At 44.2% G+C, this 20768-nt stretch overlaps 1 protein-coding gene across 1 annotated transcript in view; it reads right to left on the bottom strand.

Moving 5' to 3' along the window:
• Positions 1-20768, bottom strand: part of LOC149434376 (alpha-2-macroglobulin-like protein 1) — a 162980-nt gene that overhangs the window by 60314 nt on the left and 81898 nt on the right. Inside the window, exons 16-19 of the mRNA XM_089663749.1 lie at positions 17637-17786; positions 16448-16573; positions 9286-9370; positions 4284-4371 (exon numbers count right to left, since the gene is read on the bottom strand). Coding sequence (XP_089519875.1) covers positions 4284-4371; positions 9286-9370; positions 16448-16573; positions 17637-17786 — 449 coding nt within the window. The remainder of the gene's footprint in view (positions 1-4283; positions 4372-9285; positions 9371-16447; positions 16574-17636; positions 17787-20768) is intronic.

The raw sequence follows: 20768 nt of genomic DNA, 5'->3' as shown, positions 1-20768 counted from the left end.
GCTGATGTGTTTCTTGTTGCTAGATTTGGTTTTCCCCGCCCTATGTGTCCTTATGCAGGGAGGGGGGAATTGTACCCTTGAATGTATATATCTTGTGTCTGTGTTAAAATAAAGCAGTTTATTTCCTGGTTTTCGTTCAAGAGTGGTGTCCGTGGATCTGTGTTCGGACAGGGAAGCGGGAGTCTAACGGAAGTACCCAAGTGCAGTCGGGGTCCGGTTCCGCCACTAAACGCTAATGTAAAAACGCTAAAAAAAGCTGAAATACTCACGTTTTTAACGTGACTTTACACAGCTAACATCAAGTGTGCATGAGGGCTGAAGAGGACCTCTGGGGCTGGATCAACGAGTCAGGGACTTGTGTGCGAGGGACCAAAAAGAAACCTGGGTATTTTTTTTAATATGGGGGTACCATAGAAAAGAAAATAAGCTGGAGTTCTTCTGGAGTTCTAAAGTAAGTACAACCAAAACCTTTTTTTCTTTTGGTTTTAGATAGAGCAGGGAACCGTTTTCTCTCCTGTGAGGTTTTCATCGCAGTCTATGAGATTGATCCTTTCTATTTGTCTTGTTGACCATTCAGTACAGAGCGATGAGCAATACAAAATGTTACAGTCTTCGTGAACAGCCAACCAGGGGAATCTTCCAATGGTTCCATTGGCAACTGACATTGACAAGAGAGGCTTTCCTTTCAATTTGAGATTAGACTTCCTTACTCATAGACACAGTAGCAGGGGCGGACTGACAACCCATGGGGCCCCCGGGCAATATGGGATCATGGGGCCCCTGTGTCCTAGCCCACACTCAAACCACACCCAAAAAAGCCTATGAAAGGTACCAACGGCTTCTCATAGGGCCCCCTACAGACCCCGAGCCCTTGGGCAGTTCCCGAGTGCCCGAGTGGTCAGTCTGCCCCTGCAAAACAGGAAGAGAGAAGAAATCTCTCCAAAGTGAGGAAAACCCCCTTCTCAGACAGCAAAAAAAAAGAAAAAAAATTACGGGGTTTAAAGTGTACCTAAATCCAAAACCTTTTTTTTTATTCTGTGGGAAAGAATAGGAAAGGGCCAAAACCCCCCATCAAGGTTGTTTTTGCCATCTCTGCCCAATTTAATAGATTTCTCTCCAATTTTTGTTCTGTCGACACGGCAAGAAGGTGAGAGAAAAATCTCTCCTAAGTGAGATATATGCCAGGTTTTTCACCAGATCCGGTGTTCCAAGATTTCCTCATCACTCAATCCCAATGACAATGGTTACCAAGGGTAATAAAAAGGGTGAATCTGCCTAATTGCGACATAGGCAGCAATAAAAACCTGATAGAAGACAGAGCCGGCACTCGATCAGACATCCTCAGGATTTTAATTAGGTCATTTTGCAAGAGCAATGTATAAATATGCAAAGTAAACCATAACACATCGACATTTCAGGGCCACGGCTGTCTGCCACCTTGAGAAAGGTTGGTGTGTAAGGGCTCGTTTATACTTGCTTCAAAATGTGTCATTGGACACGCTTTTTAAAGCACTCTAAATACCAATCAAAGCCCCGGCCATTAAATGAAATGGTCACCTTACAGTCCTGTTCACACCTGGGGCGGACTGACCATTTAGGCACTCAGGCAATGCCCGAGGGCCCGGGTCAGTAGGGGGCCCCATGAGATACCCCTGGTACCTTTCATAGGCTTTTTTGGGTGTGGTTTGAGTGTGGGCAAGGACACGGGCCCCATGATCCCCTATTGCCCAGGGGCCCCATGAGTTGTCAGTCCGTCCCTGGTTCACACATTGCACTTGCTTTGCTTCAAAAAGTATACCCCATGTGGCATTCTTCATGCTTCAAAGCGTCTCCAAAGCCTCCATAGAAGTTTATGACAACACTATCTAACAGCACCTGCAGCTTTTAGAGGTTTTTAGTAGCTGACAGTAGCTTTGCTTTGTTTTGGAGGTATTGCAGGTATGAGATATCCCAGGATGAACTGGGAATCAACAAGTGAACTGAAAAGATGTCATAAGAAGTCGCTTCCGGTTCACGTGTATATATTCTAGAAGTGTCTGGTGCAGACATCACATCTGGCGTGCAGAGTGGAGCAGCATGGAGGTGAGCGGGGACCAAAGCGGAGCAACTAGCAGACGAAACACGTGGTGTGCAACATGGAAAGGTGAGCAGGGACCTGATAGAAAGGACTGAACGGCAGAGGATCAGCAGAGCTGGGGGACTGGAGCAGCAGAAACTAGCAGATGTTACATGTGGTGCGCAGGATGGGAGCAATATAGTGAGAGGTGAGCGGGGACCAAAGAGAGCAAACCAGAATCAGCAGATCTGGGGGTTACTACTGAGTGGGGGATTAGCAGAGCTGGAAGTTACTACTGAGCGGGGAATCAGCAGAGCTGGGGGTTACTACTGAGCGAGGAATCAGCAGAGCTGGGGGTTACTACTGAGCGGGGAATCAGCAGAGCTGGGGGTTACTAATGAGCAGCGTATCAGCAAAGGTGGGGGTACAACTGAGTGGGGCATCAGCAGAGCTGGGGGTTACTAATGAGCAGCGTATCAGCAAAGGTGGGGGTACTACTGAGTGGGGCATCAGCAGAACTGGAGGTTACTAATGAGCAGGGTATCAGCAAAGGTGGGGGTACTACTGAGTGGGGCATCAGCAGAACTGGGGGTTACTAATTAGCAGGGTATCAGCAAAGGTGCGGGTACTACTGAGTGGGGCATCAGCAGAGCTGGGAATATTACTGAGAAGGGGAGCTGCTGGACAAGGGTACTAATAAGCTGGGGATCTGCTAAAGGAGGGTAATAATGAACCAGGCATCTGATTAACAGAAGTACTAATGAGCTGGGGATCTGCTAAACAGGGATACTAATGAGCTGGGGATCTGCTAAACAGGGATACTAATGAGCTGGGGATCTGCTGAACAGGGGTAGTAATGAGATGGGAATCTGCTGAACAGGGATACTAATGAGCTGGGGATCTGCTGAACAGGGGTAGTAATGAGATTGGGGATCTGCTGAACAGGGATACTAATGAGCTGGGGATCTGCTGAACAGGGGTAGTAATGAGATTGGGGATCTGCTGAACAGGGATACTAATGAGCTGGGGATCTGCTGAACAGGGGTACTAATAAGATGGGGATCTGCTGCACAGGGGTAGTAATGAGCTGGTGATCTACTGAACAGGGGTACAAATAAGATGGGGATCTGCTGAGTGGGGGTACTAATGAGATGGGGATCTGCTGCACAGGGGTAGTAATGAACTGGGGATCTGCTGAACAGGGATACTAATGAACTGGGGATCTACTGGACAGGGATACTAATGAGCTGGTGATCTACTGAACAGGGGTACTAATAAGATGGGGATCTGCTGAGTGGGGGTACTAATGAGATGGGGATCTGCTGCACAGGGGTAGTAATGAACTGGGGATCTACTGGACAGGGATACTAATGAGATGGGGATCTGCTGCACAGGGGTAGTAATGAGCTGGGGATCTACTGAACAGGGATACTAATGAGATGGGGATCTGCTGAGTGGGGGTACTAATGAGATGGGGATCTGCTGCACAGGGGTAGTAATGAGATGGGTATCTACTAAACAGGGGATCTAATGAGATGGGGATCTGCTGAGTGGGGGTACTAATGAGATGGGGATTTCCTTCACAGGGGTAGTAATGAGCTGGGGATCCACTGAACAGGGGTACTAATGAGATGGGGATCTGCTCCATAGGGGTAGTAATGAGCTGGGGATCTCCTGAACAAGGGTACTAATAAGCTGTGATCTGCTGAGTGGGGATACTACTGATCTGGGGTTTTACTGTGGCTCTACAAAACAACAGAAAATCAACACACACAGGGGATTTGCCAAGCTTCATTAAAGCATCACAGAAGCATAAAAAACACATCAAAAAGCATGCTGAAGTGGAAGGCACTGTGATGTGTGCCAGTGTAAATGAGCCCGTACAGTTTTCTCTGCATATGTGTACATTGACCTCACTAAAATCCTGAAGACGTCTGGTTGAGTGCTGGCTCTCTCTTCCACTGGTTGTTGATAGGGTCAATGCTAGCCATACACTCCCAACAGAGGGAAAGGGTCAATGGATTTGTTACAATGCAGTGAAAACCTGACTGGGGATTTAATCCCTCCCCACTCTATCCAAAACTATAAAGAAAAGTTTTGATTTTGAATATTTAGGTGGAGGAATGTTGCCAGTGAAAATCCAGTGTTTGTGTCTGTTAATGGGTCATCTCATGCGAATCTGCTCGTGAGATTGTGTAACTTACAAAATCTGTGCCCACCCACTCACCCGATCTCCACCAGGCTCCACAGCCACGTTTCAGGGAAATACTTGCGAATCTCAAGCTGAAGCTCCCTTTCACGTTCAGCTGCTTTGTCTGGGAGACAAGAACAATATTGTAAAATGGACTTGCAAGGCTGGAAATACAAAGAAACTGCCTTACCTGTAAAATCCACATCTTGGAGTACAGGACAGGACATGGGCTGAGTATTCATAGACCCTGGGTTACAGGCTACTACCTGCAGGTGATCGGACACTGGTAAAGTTTTAGTAGACATGCCCCCCTGAGCATAACTCTATTACCCCCTACCCCACTCCATGAGTCCTCAGTTTTTCAGCAAGCAATGTAGAGTAACACATGAACATGAGTGTGGCTTGTGGTCTCTACTGTACTCCAAGATGTGGAATTTATTATTATTATACTACAGGATTTATATAGCGCCAACACTTTACCAGATGAGGTACAGTTGCAATACAGGTGGAATCAGAGGGCCCTGCTCATTAGAGCTTACAATCTAAAAGGGAGGGTCAGGTGATACAAAAGGTAACAACTATGGGGGATGAGCTGATAACAAAAGCGGAAATACAGTTGTTCGATGGAAGCAGGATAGGCTTCTCTGAAGAGAAGGGTTTTCAGGGATCGCCTAAACATGGACAGAGTAGGAGATAGAGAGATTGAGGTAGGGAATTCCATAGGATGGGAGAGGCTTGGGAAAAGTCCTGGAGATGAGCATGGAAGGAGCTGACAAAGGAGCTAGAGAGCAGGAGGTCTTAGGAGGAATGAAGAGAACGATTTGGCATTTTAAGACTAGGTTAGTGGTAAAGTTGGGGCTGAGTTGTGGATGGCTTTGTAAGTATCTTGAATTTAATTTGTTGGGTGAGCAGAATCCAGTGGAGGGGATGGCAGAGAGGGGTAGCAGACACTCAACTCTTGGTAAGGTGGACAAGTCTGGCAGCAGCATTCATGACAGAATGCAGGGAGGATAGCCTATGTAAAGGTAATCCAATGAGGAAGGAGTTGCAGTAGTCGAGGTAGGAGGTGAATAAGAAGCATTGTGGTGTCATTGGTTAGGAAGGGGAGTTTTTTGGAGATGTTGTGGAAGTTGAGGTGGGAAAGATTGGCCAAAAGGAGAGTTCAGAGTCAAGGATTGCACCTAGCGCCCTGGCATGGGGGACAGATTGATGGTTGTGCATCAATCTTGACAGAGAAATCTTGATGGAGAAAGGGGCATGTAGGGAAGGAAATGTTATTACCTCGGTTTTGGATAGATTTGGTTTGAGGAGGTGGTTTGACATCCAGGCTGATATGTTGGTCAGTAAATTTGTAAATTTATAGGTACATCAAAATTCCTTTTATCTTAACCACTTCAAGTGCAGATACTTTCACCCCCTTCCAGTCCGGACACTTTCACCCCCTTCCTGTCCAGGCCAATTTTCAGCTTTCAGTGCTATCACACTTTGAATGACAATTGCGCGGTCATGCAACACTGTACCCATAATCATTTTTTAGCATTTTCTTTAGACAGATAAAACTTTATTTTGGTGGTATTTATTCACCACTGGGATTTTTATTTTATGCTATCGAAATGAAAAAGTCCAAACATTTTGAAAACAAAAAAGTGTTTTTCAAAATTACAGTGCAACGTAACTTTCCCCAGTGATCTTATCCAACGCGTTTCAACTACAAACAGGTCTTCATCAGGGACAACTGGAGATATAGCTGCATATATGTACAAGAAGGTACATATGGATAATAACAATTCCAATATCATATAAAGTCAATGCCAATGCAAGTAAACAAGCACAATAGGAGTAGTATATCAAAACAGCTTACAATTGTCATTGAAGTGTAGGGACCATTTGTCTTCCAGCTTCCATAGCTCTGACAACATCCAGACAATGAAGAGCAATCTCTTTGGACGGATTAGGTGCAGGGCACAAAAAGGGAAGGACAATGTCCTAATTGAGGTGGAAGGTTGATACCATCTGAGGTAGAAAGGTAGATTACTTTATCCTTGTGAAGAAGCAGGAATGGCTCCTTACAAGAATGAGCTGCTAGTTCAGAGACACATCTGACAGACATGATAGCCATCAAAAAGGCCACTTTGCAGGAGAGGTCGCCCAAAAAGAATTCCCTGATGGGTTTAAAGGGTGGTCTGTATAGGGTGGCGAATGAAGCACAAGGTGTTGTAAGGGTGGTGATCTGAGAAACACCTTTAATAAAGGTTTTTACAGGGGAAAGAGGCCGTCAGTTTTTAGAAAGTTGAAAAGTTCAAAACTGTATGAACAATTTTCAAACACATTCACAATTTCCTGCTAGTTTTAATGTACAAACCAAATACTATACAGCAGACACATAATAAGTGTAAGACTACAGTATCAGTCCAACTACAGGGTGACCCTGTCTTACCTGTCCATGTCACTCAGGCTCCAGGCTTCACTTGTCACGGTGGGCATACCCCCCAAGGGGGTCTTCAGGGTCTGGGTTCCAGAGAGATGGACCACTACCCTGGATCTATATTAAGCTCTCAAGCAGGATATGGTGCCCAAAGCAATATTGCAGGACATCTCCATAGTGTACAGGGTATGGCTCCCAAGGAAGAAAGGAAAATTATAACAGTTCAGGAAATTGCACCTTGGAAAAATTCAGCAATGGCAGTTCCCATTATTCTGTCTTGACTCTAGTTTGACTGGCCCATTAGTACAGCTCAAACAGTACCCATATCTCTAACAGCAAAATTCATTTTGTATTTCAATAGTGCCCCCACAGGGGCTATCAATTGCACCGATAAGATAAAAAACATAATAATAAAAGAAAAACAGTGCTCTAACTTCAACAAGGCAGAAGGTACGCCCACACAGGGGCTATCAATGGCACATAGGTTACAATGACGGTAATGAAATTCTAACTGCAATTAAAGGCAGCTGTCAACTATCACCCAAAAAAACTAACAGAAATGGAGAGAAAGAAAGAGAAGAGAGATAAGAGGAGAGAAAAAAAAAAAAGAGAAGAGGGGGCAGAGATCCAAGAGCGCCACCATCAAACGCCAGTGCCTAACGCCATTACATCCCCATACTAGCCAAAGGAAGCGTGGGAAAGGCATATTGCAACCATGGTTCCCATATTTTCGAGAATTTACATTGGGAGTCGTTGCATATGCTCGACATCTGCTCATTAAGCATCATATTGGTCATACGATCCCGCACCCCCTGAAAAGGGACAAACGGACTCTTCCAGGCCTGAGCAATTGTTCTGGTGGCCGACAAAAACAAATAGGACGCCAGCTTCTGCTGATGAGCAAAGAGACCCGGTATAGCAAAATTTATTTTAATGCCCAGATGAATACTCTATGCTTTTCCAACCCCAGAGAACTGTCTTCCTATCTTGAGCCCCACCCTAGCAGTGCATTATGCTTTTTTTACTTAGCTTTTTCTAATATATTCTGTCCTTTTTGGTTTTTCCAATGGCTGACGGTCCTGAATAATGCAGTGAGTGGTGCTGAGATGATAATGACATCATCGCCATCATCATCATTAGTATTATTATACGGGATTTATATAGCGCCAACAGTTTGTGCAGCACTTTACAAAATTAAGTATGTAGAAACATCTGTAGACTTTAACTTTACTTACAGCTCAACAAAATATAATTCAGCTGCTCACTGGGTTTTCAAACTGGTTAAAAATAATGGAAACCAAAGTTGATGCATTTTTGGGTGGAATCAGCGTGGTGTAAAAAGGAAGGGATAAGAGAGCTGGAGGGAGATGAGTAGAGAATCTGGGCATAGCTTGCAGCGATGTGAAAGACTCAGTGTGGTTTCCCTTCTGGGATCAGCTAGAACCTGTTCTCCCTCCAAGATAGCTAGACACCACCTAGAGAGGTAAGACTTGGATTAAACAACCCTTTGTAATGGGCAATGAATGGAGGTAATGGGTCTGGACTGGAGCAGCCACAAAAGATGAAGAAAAGTTTGAAAAAGCTAAAGGTGAATATTGAACTATTTCGTATACCTTTCTGTTAAAGCCCAACCATTTGGGCAAAAACCTATCCCTCTACCCCCACCACCAGGTGTTTAGATTTTCTTACCTGGTAAAGCAAATTATACTCATCTATGTCCCCTCATTTGTGACCATTGCTCCAGTCATTTTCTAAATCCAGTGCCTCAGATTAACCCCTTGACTCCCATCATTTTGACAGCATTGGTCTTCTGGATCATGAGAGGACTCCTTCAGTGGACAACTAATGGGAATTGTCTACATCATGCAATCAGTGGACACCCGAAAGAAGAACCCCAGTAAGAGGTAAACAGAGGGAAGACGGTCCAGGCGCCGGATGATCATGTAAATATTTTGAAAGGTTTTTTTCATCCCAACGATCAGTGAGAGGGGAGTGGGAGGGAAGGGTAGGAAGGGGGTTAATATTATTCCAGAGTTGGGCTTTGAGTAAAGAAAACACTCGAGTTGAAATCAACACATCTCTTCTTATTTTTATGGAAACAGATGGTAAGCCTATACCTGAGCAGCAGAGATTTGAGGCTAGTTCTGGTTGAAAAATGGGTGGTGGCTTAACAGGAAGGTCAGCCTGCTTGGTAGTACTAAGAGGGGTCATCCTGTAGTGCCACGCACCTGGTAACCTGGAACCTCGCGCCCAGAACCACATACATGGGCCTGAATGTTTGGTCAACCCCCTCTGCAGACTAGGTGTGTAAGCTTATGGGTCCCTCCTGTGTATGTGGCAATTCTTTTCCTACTGTGACCTGAAAGCCTGGGAATAGCAAACTGGACTGATGGTTGCATTACAAAGTCTCTAACCTACCATCACTGAAAAGGCACTATAGGTGTTGTTGCAGCAGCTGTATGTATATCTTCATAGTCTGTGTTGCCTATCTCTTTTGGGTACAACCGACCTACACTTGGCACTGCTGCAAAACGTTGTCTTTTAAAACAATCCTAAACACAACATATCAAGCTTTACGACACACCTGAAAAAAAACAAAAAACAGTCTTTTACCAAAAGCTAAAATTTCTCCTGGAGGACACTTATAGTTCAGAAGCTTCTTGATTTGCATATTTGTCAGGACCTTCAAACCAACATCCTGTAGAGGATACAAAGACAAGCATGTGAGAAGGACCTACAAAATGAACAAGATAAATGAAAAAGTCCACAAATAAAAAGTGAAAATCAAAAGTATTTGGAGAAGATTTTTTTGTGTGTTGTAATTAATACGCATACATTTTTGGCTCGGCACCAGTGTTTGTGAGATTGTGATAGTACATTGGATGTGGGGGTGGGACTGTAACGTCACTCGGAGGGAGTCAGTTTGTTTGCCGGACCACGAGTACACAGCTCCGATAATCAGCGGCGGTTTAGGATTGCATTTGTGCTACCACTATCCGCACACTTTATATGTGAGTGCCATATCATCAGCAAATAAAAGGCATACTTTTATAAAAGATAAAGCACCATGTCGAGATTTTTTTTTGTATGTGGAGAATCGCATGGAGATGAAAGTATAGAGGAGTTGCACCCTCTGGAGAGGAGATTCATCCTATAGCATATGTCGCATACCATGGATATCTTAAAGCAGGAGTTCTAAACAAGTAGGTTCCAAAGGAGGTGAACCGCAAGCTTATATAGCCTAATTGCAGGCTTCTTATGAGGTGAGCGCACATCTTCACTGGAGGGAGGATTCACAAGCAGTCACCGATTTATAATTATTGTAGATTGAAGATTTTCCGGCACAAAGTCACTTTTTGGGACATTATCTTTATTTTTATTTTTATATTTTATTTTTTATATTTTTTAGTGATTTATTGTTATTGTTCACTTTTCATGCACATTATTTATTTGTATCAATTTAAAGTATTAGAATATTAGTATTTATGTTTATTCACACACATCATTCTGATTTATAGAGATCTAATTTAAATAACAATATATTGATTTGAGGTTTGGGAGCGCAACACTATATATTTATTTTTTGCGGTTTATCACATTGGTAGTTATGTGCTAGAGGTTTGCGATCCAGCATTAGAGTGTAGTAATTAGGAGTGTTTGTTCACTTTCTGGCTCGCAAGATATTCCTAATATTTTACAAGTACATTGGATGATGCTTGGGTCCAGCATTAGATTTAAGGGGTTACATTTAGGGTCGGACTCAAGGGTAGGGTTCAGGGGCAGACTGACAACTCATGGGGCCCCCGGGCAATAGGAAATCAAGGGGCCCATGTGTCCTCACCCACAATCAAAACACACCCAAAAAAAACCTATGAAAGGTACCAGGGGCATCTCATGGGGCCCCCTGCTGACCCTGGGCCCTCGGGCAGTGCCCAAGTGCCCAAATGGCCAGTCCGCCCTTGGTAGGGTCACTTTAACCACTTGAGCTCTGGGATCTACATATGTCTCATGGACCTGTATAACATTCATTATTAAATATGAAGGTGAGACAGCTATCTCTATAAAAGGTTACAGGTCTCCTGCTCTCCATAGAGTATTCTCTGCCGCCTACTGATGCAGAGTGGCCTCCACTGCTGGTTTACAGGGGACTCATCCTCATGCTTTCTTGTCCCTTCTTCATATTTTTTCCCCCACCCCTTGTCATGTACCCCCTCCTCTCCTTCACTCCCCTCTTTCTTTTATTGTCTTTCCCCTTCTTTTTATCCCTTCCTTTGCCCCCCCCCCCCCCTCCTTTCCTCTACCCCTCTTTTTGTCAGTTGTACTGTAACTTTTATGTGGGTCATTTCCCTGAGATTTTCTTCCCACTGACTAGGCAGAGGTCGGAATAGAATTGCTGTCCTCTTTCTGATTGTGGGAAGAAGGTGCTGACTCAATGTGTTTTGTATATCCTGCCCAATGTACAATGTGAATCCTAGTATACCTTTGTATTTTGAATCCTATGTAATCACTATATGTTATGCCTCGAATAAAGATTATCATTAAAAAAATTTTAAAAAAATGATGCAGAAGTATAACTTTTAGGGGCCTATGCATAATGCATTCTTTATGCAGATATGGCAGGGAGAAAAGTGTCATACTTCCTCTATTATGTGTGATTCTTATATTATCAGTGCCACCTAGTAATCGCAATACCTTTTTGTTCCCTATTGAGGTATTTCTGGAAAAAAAACACATTGTGGCCACTAGGTGGTACTGTCGATATAGAAATCACACAAAATGGAGGCAGTATGGCAATACTTACATACTATTGATGTTAGGCTGATTGTTCTGTTTGCCTTTTTTGAATATAGGTTTCTGTCAGCCACATTCAATGTATTGTTATTGTGTACTGTTACATTACTGTCTTGTTTATTATAACTCTCCTTTTCCTTCAAGTAACCTGAGGAGAAGAATGTATTTAATACGGTTGCCTTTTCCCTGTTGCTTGCGACCACCATCCGCCAGTCATCTGTTATGAGACCATCGGAGGTCGGAGTATCGGAGGGATGCTCAGGGAGTATGTACTCAACAGCTGGTCAATAACCTGAAGGTACCCATCTATACCCCAGGGTCTATGAATTCTCTGCCTCTACAATTAAGAGAACATGCTTTCTGTCTGTAACGCAAACCAGGGACTGGTCTGGCTGTTTGGTCAAGGTTCTATTCCCTGATAGGCACATAGCAGCCAGACACATGGTATTTCCCAACTACTCAAGCCAGAGAACAGACTGTGAATGTCTTTTTTGTGGTTTTTATTTTGTTAGGGTGAGCCATAGTCCAGTATCTGTAACCTTGAAAATGACTCTGCACTAAGACTTCAGGGTGAAGCCCCCCCCCCCTTTGAAGTATATATATGAACAATACAAAGCAGGGACTCCTCAACAGGAATATAGCTCTAAGTGTACAAATCAGCAACTGCTGACCTCCCAGTAAAGCTAAGGATCTTTAGATCCAGAAGGCTGGTACTCACTGTTTCCTGATCTCAGTGAAGCCATGTGCAAGGTCTGTCAACTTCTGTACTCCAATTGCCTGTGTCCTGGATCCTTAAGAGACTTTCTGTGAATGCAATGCTCATGGAAGGAAGAACAGAGGTCCCCCAGCCTAGCCATAGCAGGGTGTCAGGAATATGTAGCGCTCCTGCTGGTCTCATTCCATCTTCCTGATTTTGGCTGTGATACATTCTCTCTCTCTGTCTATTCAACTGCAAGGTGATTGATGTGGCCAGTCTCTGGGTGGAGACCAACCCTGATTTTGGCCAGCCAAGCCTGCAGTCTCATGCTTGAGATATTACATTTGTAACGTGTCCAAGCTCCCTGTTTGTCTACCCTGCTCTCCTAGTTTGGCTTCCCTCATTGAAGACCTCAGGCCAGATATCGACTACTCTCTGAACTCTGCCTGCCTTTTGACTACAGAATTAATCCTCGCTATTCTGAATCTTGCCTGCTTTGTACCTGGACATGTCATTGAACCACTGCCAACCGCAAGTACCTGTTTGCTGTGCTCAGTTCACGCCTGCCCGAGCATGGTAGCCAGATATTATAGCATTGTCTTGGGGGCAACCGAGCATAGGTAGGCCTGCTTGCCTTATGGGAAAAGGGCTGCTTAGAGGTGAAGAATACAGAAGCCAGCTATAGCTCCTGACCACCTGCGCATTTAAATAAAGCTTTTATACAGATAAAATGCTATGTATGGCGATTTCTCTTTCTTTATGACTGAGGAGGAATGAAGTGTGGGATGAAGAAAGTACTAATCCTCATGAACAGAGGACGTTGATAACACTGGTAACGTTAGCAATGTAAAGTCATGTTAAAATTGTGAGCTTTTTTTAGGGTTTTTGAATTAGCGTTTAGCTGCGTTTTTCCACATTTTTCAACATTTGCATTTTTTTTAGCGTTTTTTTTACCCCCCACCCCCACAATTTTGTTTTGCTCACAAATAGTCCAAAAACACCGGTTTGTGGCGGTTTGCTTCGTTTTTCAGCACTGGAGCGTTTTTACAGCTAGAAAACTCCTCTAGAAACCCACTAGTCCTACGTTTTTTTTTCTGGCCAAAACACGTTAATTCCAGTCTATGTGTGCATGAACACATAGGATAACATGCTGGGGGGGTTTACTAGCTGTAGAAAAAAATGTCAAAAGCCAAAAACAGCAACTGTAAAAACATCAAATGTATAACCATTTGAGAAGTGGAACCTTCTGACATGCTGAGAGATCATTATATTGGTCCTGTGAGAGGATGCAAGTGTTATATGACCTCACTTAACGGCTTGGCCATATACCCCAGGTGAGGGCACATCTGGTGGTGGGTTTCACTAATAACAGTACTTTTGGCACATAAATGGTGATGATTAAGAATGAAGAAGTAAAAGGCAGTTTATAATACCATTGTGAAGCACAGAAGATATATAATAGGACTTTTTATTGGGCTGCACAATTGTGAAATTTTCTGGATTGTTCATATAATTTTTTGAACTACACATTTTTTAAGGGAAGCGCGGCACTGGTGTATATTATTTTATATAGTTTAACACATTATATATGAGGATCAACAGGGATTTTCTGATGTTTTCAGTTTAAAAAATTAAAACAAATGTGTCCACCACATTTAAGGCCTGGCAAGCTGCAATATATAAAATGTATGTCTGTGCGTTTAGATACACTTATAGGGTTTAGGTTGAGGTTTAGGGTAGGTTGACGTTAAAGCGGGCAAAATAAGTTATTTTCACCTCCCTCTCTCACATTTATAATTTATATATATATATATATATATATACACACAGTGGGGCAAAAAAGTATTTAGTCAGCCACCAATTGTACAAGTTCTCCCACTTACAAAGATGAGAGAGGCCTGTAATTGGCATCATAGGTAGACCTCAACTATGAGAGACAAAATGAGAAAACAAATCCTGACAATCAAATTGGCTGATTTGGAAAGAATTTATTTGCAAATTATGGTGGAAAATAAGTATTTGGTCACCTACAAACAAACATGATTTCTGGCTCTCACAGACCTGTACCTTCTTCTTTAAGAGGCTCCTCTGTCCTGCACTCATTACCTGTATCAATGGCACCTGTTTGAACTTGTTATCAGTATAAAAGACACCTGTCCACAACCTTAAACAGTCACACTCCAAACTCCACTATGGTGAAGACCAAAGAGCTGTCGAAGGACACCAGAAACAAAATTGTAGACCTGCACTAGGCTGGGAAGACTGAATCTGCAATAGGCAAGCAGCTTGGTGTGAACAAATCAACTGTGGGGGCAATAATTAGAAAATGGAAGACATAAAAGACCACTGATAATCTCCCTCGATCTGGGGCTCCACGCAAGATCTCACCCCATGGGGTCAAAATGATCACAAGAACGGTGAGCAAAAATCCCAGGACCACACAGGGGCACCTAGTGAATGACCTGCAGAGAGCTGGGACCAACGTAACAAAGGCTACCATCAGTAACACACTACGCCGCCAGGGACTCAGATCCTGCAGTGCCAGCCGTGTCCCCCTGCTTAAGCCAGAACATGTCCGGGCCCGTCTGAAGTTTGCTAGAGAGCATTTGGATGATCCAGAAGAGGATTGGGAGAATGTCATATGGTCAGATGAAACCAAAATAGAACTGTTTGGTAGAAACACAACGCGTCGTGTTTGGAGGAGAGAGAATGCTGAGTTGCATCTAAAGAACACCATACCTACTGTGAAGCATGGGGGTGGCAACATCATGCTTTGGGGCTGTTTCTCCGCAAAGGGACCAGGACGACTGATCCATGTACAGGACAGAATGAATGGGGCGATGTATCGTGAGATTTTGAGTGCAAACCTCCTTCCATCAGCAAGGGCATTGAAGATGAAATGTGGCTGGGTCTTCCAACATGACAATGATCCCAAACATACCGCCTGGGCAACGAAGGAGTGGCTTCGTAAGAAGCATTTCAAGGTCCTGGAGTGGCCTAGATCTCAACCCCATAGAAAACCTTTGGAGGGAGTTGAAAGTCCGTGTTGCCCAGCGACAGCCCCAAAACATCACTGCTCTAGAGGAGATCTGCATGGAGGAATGGGCCAACATACCAGCAACAGTGTGTGCCAACTCCTAGATTGTAAGCTCGAAAGAGCAGGGCCCTCGAACCCCTTGTGTATTGTATTGTACTGTATTGTCTCATGTTCTGTCCCCCTCGCTAATGTACAGCGCTGAGCAAATCCTTTGGCGCTATATAAATACTGTATAATAATAATAATAATAATAACCTTGTGAAGACTTCCAGGAAACGTCTGACCTCTGTCATTGCCAACAAAGGATATATAACAAAGTATTGAGATGAACTTTTCATATTGACCAAATACTTATTTTCCACCATAATTTGCAAATAAATTCTTTCCAGATCAGCCAATGTGATTGTCTGGATTTTTTTTCTTATTTTGTCTCTCATAGTTGAGGTCTCCCTATGATGCCAATTACAGGCCTCTCTCATCTTTTTAAGTGGGAGAACTTGGACAATTGGTGGCTGACTAAATACTTTTTTGCCCCACTGTATATATACACACATACATACATATACACTCACACAGTATATATATATATATATATATATATATATATATATATGTATGCGCTTTCTCCTTTCTTGCATAGGTGAGAATGACTTTGCACTCCTGGTGCCTCATAGCACGTGTGTGCCTACAGATTTCACCAGTGTGCAAACGTGAAAAGCTCTGTCCAGCTTTTGTTACTCAGAAAAAACCTTTGGCACATCCGCATACATGCAGGGGTTTCCCCTGCGCATGGGGAAAGACGCCGCAGTTATGGAGGTCACGGATAACAGGTTGTCTGCACATGTTACATAGTTAGTCTGGCTGAAAAAAGACAAAAGTCCATCCAGTTCAACCATAAAAAAAAAAAAAAGTTATAATCCTACAGTCACCGTTGATCCAGAGAAAGGCAAAAAAAAACCCCAGCAAAGCACGATCCAAATTGCTCCTGCTGGGAAACTCAGAACAGCTATTTCTGCCAGGTCCCAAAAGCCTTGCAGAGCCCTAAACCCCATACGCGCAAGCCAAATCTTCAAAGATAGTGGATGGAGCCATCATTATGGGGACTGATGATCCCCTTTATATGTTAGGCCCGAAGTTCAGCTTTAAGGTACGAAACAATTATTTTCAAACCATACACATATTGACAATCAGTGATTTTTATCTTCTGATTTCCTGAAAATCTCTGAGTATTTCAATTCTTATCAGCACACCTTAAATAAGCTGAATATATCCAGAGTGTCGAAAGCTGATCGATGCCACCAACAATGAAAGAACGGGTCTTCATTCACACTGACAGGATATCCTCCCCTGACTGAGTACGGGAACAAGCTGAAGACCTGAAAGGAATTTGATTGGGTTATAAAATGTAGGAAATATGTAACTAGATCAGAGTCCCTCTCCAGTCCCATTCTTGAACAATTGACATCTACACATTCCATGGTGATTGGATTAAGGTATCTTCGGGTGTGAATATAAATGTTGGCGTACACTTCTGACCATATTTGAACCAAAGAAGTTACTTGACAATAACTATTACAGTGTTTCTCAACCTTTTTTCCATCACAGCACCTTTTCAAAGTACGTATGTAAAATCCCTGACGTAATTGTTACTTACTGTACCATCAAAGGGAGACCTGAGCCTTGAGTGATGCACACAACCACCTTCATGAAATCAACTTCATATCAGAAGTCCTTCACATCAGAGGTCCCTCCATCACATCAAAGTACCCCCCATCAAGTCAGAGTCCCCCCATCACGTAAGATTGTGTACCCCCATAACATCAGCAGTCTCCCCCCATCATACAATCCTCTAATCAAATCAGAAGCCCCACCCTTTCCATCAAAGAATACCCTATGCATCAGAGTCCCCCCTATACATTAGAGTACCCCCTATACATCAGGGTCCATTACAGTCCCTCTATCCCATCAGAGCCCTACCTTTCTCCATCAACATGGCAGTGGGAAGTGACATAGCAGTTCTGGACAGAGCTGCACACTGCCTTCTGAACGCTGGGGCTGCCCTGCATACCACCTGCCCTGGATCAGCGCCATGCATTGTCATGGTAGGCTGGACACCATCCATCCTGGCCCTACATCTTAATTAGTTGTTATGGTGCTAGTGGCCAGCCCACACCATGTGACTGATCCAGAGAAAATTGCGTTCCATTGGCACCCTAGTCGAGAAACACTGAGCTACAAAATATTTCCAACAAGACCAGTTGAATGTGACTAATTACTACTAAGTCTACCATGACCTAGATAAATGAGAACCTTCACATACAAACTGGACCTATATTAACTTGAAAGGAGGCTGTCATTCATACACAAATGTACATCATTGCAACCAGTGCCAAGCTGTATAAGTCCTTTTCTAAACCCCAAATTCATATTTTTCCTTACCATGTTTTTGGTTAATTCACGATCTTCAAAACCGATCTGGACGCTTTTGTCTACGGCACGTATTGCACACAAAGACCCGGCAGAGGATGCAATGTGGAGGTTGACTTTGAGTTTTGGGAGGGACTCTGAGTTTGAAAACTTTAACGTTGCCTGCAGGGGAGCAAAATATTGTCAATTCTATGAATAAAAACAGAAACAAGCTGTTTCATAATTAAGTGATACTAACTAGGAATGAGATTCTGGACCGAGTCCAACAAGAGTTCAACCCATACCCAGCCAGTTCGTGGTTCAAGAAACCGACGGCATACTGGCCAGATTTGGCCAGGTTGTCCACCCTAATCATCAGTTGCTATATTGTAAAAACAAAGCCAGCCATGGTTATGAGGCCCCATCCTTGACCAAATATGGTCATGACCATATCTGGTCAATGATGTCAATCAGGAACCCCAGGGACTGTTGTGTATATAACACTCTTTCTTTTAGTGGTGGTAGATTGGTGGGGAAGCTTTTTCCTTTGGTGGGTCCTCATGATTGATGATGGTTCAACATTACTGGACAACATGACTGGCAGTGGATTTACTCCTTGTGGGAATGGGTAAGGAATACTAAAAAAGATGCTGCTGCTCTTCTTTAGATGACAAGCCTAGCATGATTTTAAATGCATGCTTTGCCAAGCCTGCCATGCAATTCTGTCACATAACAATTGTGGCAGATTGGCACTGCATTTGGTGTGTCATTAGGAATAATGGCACCATGTCAGGGCAGGGCTGTAGAGCGGATAGGTAGGCCTAGTGGCAGGGTAACGCACTGACTGACGACAACCACCCACCAACAGACCGAAGTCCCTCAGGGCGCAGAGTCTAAGTCCCAGGCTGCCCTTCACCAGGGCCCCTGATGGTGGGGATGGACTTGTCACAGCCAGGAACCAGGTCGCGGCCCCCGACACACCCTGGCTGCGGTAATGGCCGCCGCCAATGGCATGAGCTGGTAGGAATGACAATAGCGTAGTCAGGCAGGCCGGGTCGACAACAACGGGACAAAATGGTACAGAGTAGTAGACAAGAATCACAGGTCACGGGCCGGGTTCAGCAATGGAAGGTCAGATCAAAAGAAACCACAGAGAATGGTCTAGTCACAAGCCGAGTCAGATACCAGAAGAGTCACGAGAGTATACACAGAGCTGTAGCGACACAAGACACAAGTGCAAAGAGCATGTGCGGATCACAGGCTTATATGTACTCAGCCACACCCCTCTGGGGGATGGACCTCAGAGACCTGAAGGCATAAAAGACTCCCACCATGCTCTGCAGAAACCCAAGATGGACGCCAGTACATGAAGCCGCACAATCTCTGGGTAAAGGTAGGACCTTGACAGACCAAAATGTGCGTTACATGTTTTGATGAAAGTTGGAAACTTGGCCAATTCTGTCTGCGATTCCAAATTCCGTAATGTGAACAGGGCCTGGCAGAAGACCTTTACAAAAAAAATATATATATATTTTCCTCTACCGTCTCCCCCACCCCTCACATTTGGTTAATACTATTTGATTTTTTTCCTCCTAAGGATTTGTGTGCTAGGTGAGAATGAAGTTTGTCCCCCCAAACCTCGGATTCTGCACAGATGTGCTGCAGAGCTTCAGGTCCCAGCAGAACCCTGCGACACATCTGTATGCATGTAGATTTCCTGTGAATGCACGAAGACAGTGTGGGTATGGAAGTTCAGAAGCTCTCCTTGTCTGAGCAGGGGTGGAAACCCCCACGCATGTGCACAGATGTGCCAGAGGGCACATTGAGCCAAGGTGCCATGATGATGTAAATCTTGTGTGCATGCAAAGGGGTTGCATCATCAGTAGCTGGCCAGTGGTGGACCTGTGAGCTGCCAGATCAAGACCAGGAGAAGATGTCAGCCACCATGGACAGATGAAAGAGCAGGGACATCACACCTATAGAGGATGTTGCAGCAGAGAGTTATTTTACCATACCATACAATAGTTTGCAAAGACGGTGTCAGTATGGAGGTCCCAAAACTCACAGTGCCTGAGCAAGGGCATTTGAAAAGATATGCCACAGTGCTTTGTTGGGACTTGAAGGCCAGGCTGAGCTCTTTGGCACATCTATGCAAATGAAATACCATCAATGGTAGCAGTGCTGCGGTAATGGGGCCAAAGAAAAAGGGGACTGAGGGTCCTCTTTATGGGTTAGCTCTTCTTGATAAAAGGTGGAACTTTCCTGAAAAACATTATACTGTTGGTATACTGTAAATTTTGAGGTCAGGAACTTATGGAAGCAAAGTGCCTTGATGATGTATAGCTAGTGTACATACAAAGGAGCTGCATCATCAGTGGCTGGCCAATAGTGGGCCTGGAAGATGCCAGAACAAGACCAGGAGAAGATGTCACCCACCATGGACAGATGAAAGAGCAGGGACATCACACCGATGGAGGATGGTGCAGTAGAGGGTAAGTGCACCATACCATACAAGCATTTGCAGTATGGAGGTACGGAGGTCCCAAAATTCACAGTGCCTGAGCATGGGCATTTGGACAGATATGCCACAGTGCTCTGCTGGGACCTGAAGGCAAGGCTGAGCTCTTTGGCAAATCTATGCAAGTGCCAGACCAGCAATGATGGCAGTGCTGGGGTTATGGGGCCAAAGATAAAGGGGACTGGGGGTCCTCTTTAGGGGTTGGGTCTTCATGATAAAAGGTGGAACTTTTCTAAAAAGAAAAACATTATACTGTTGCTATACAGTATATTGTGAGGTCGGGAACTTATGGAACCAAGGTGCCATGATGATGTATAGCTAGTGTACATACAAAGGAGTTGCATCATCAGTGGCTGGCCAATGGTGGACCTGGAAGATGCCAGGAGAAGATGTCAGCCACCATGGACAGAATGAAGAGGACAGACATCACACCGATGGAGGAGGGTGCAGTAGCGGTAAGTGTGCCATAACGTACACGGACGCTGTGCAAATTTGCAGATTATAGCAAGAGGTCCTGGGACCTGTGGAGGTATTAGTTCTGCTTGAAGTTGATGCTCCCTGACGTTCACCAGCAGATATTTCATTGCTGAAGCTCCCCACCCTTGGATAATTGAACCCACACCTTGTACACTGTCCTGGAATGCTCT

This window comes from Staurois parvus, unplaced genomic scaffold, assembly GCF_062004578.1.
Source record: "Staurois parvus isolate SC_StPar_1 unplaced genomic scaffold, SC_StPar_1.0 ptg001760l, whole genome shotgun sequence".
NCBI classification, from domain to species: Eukaryota; Metazoa; Chordata; class Amphibia; order Anura; family Ranidae; genus Staurois; species Staurois parvus.
Note: the sequence above shows the minus strand (reverse complement) of the source record. Positions and strands in the feature narration are given on the sequence as shown.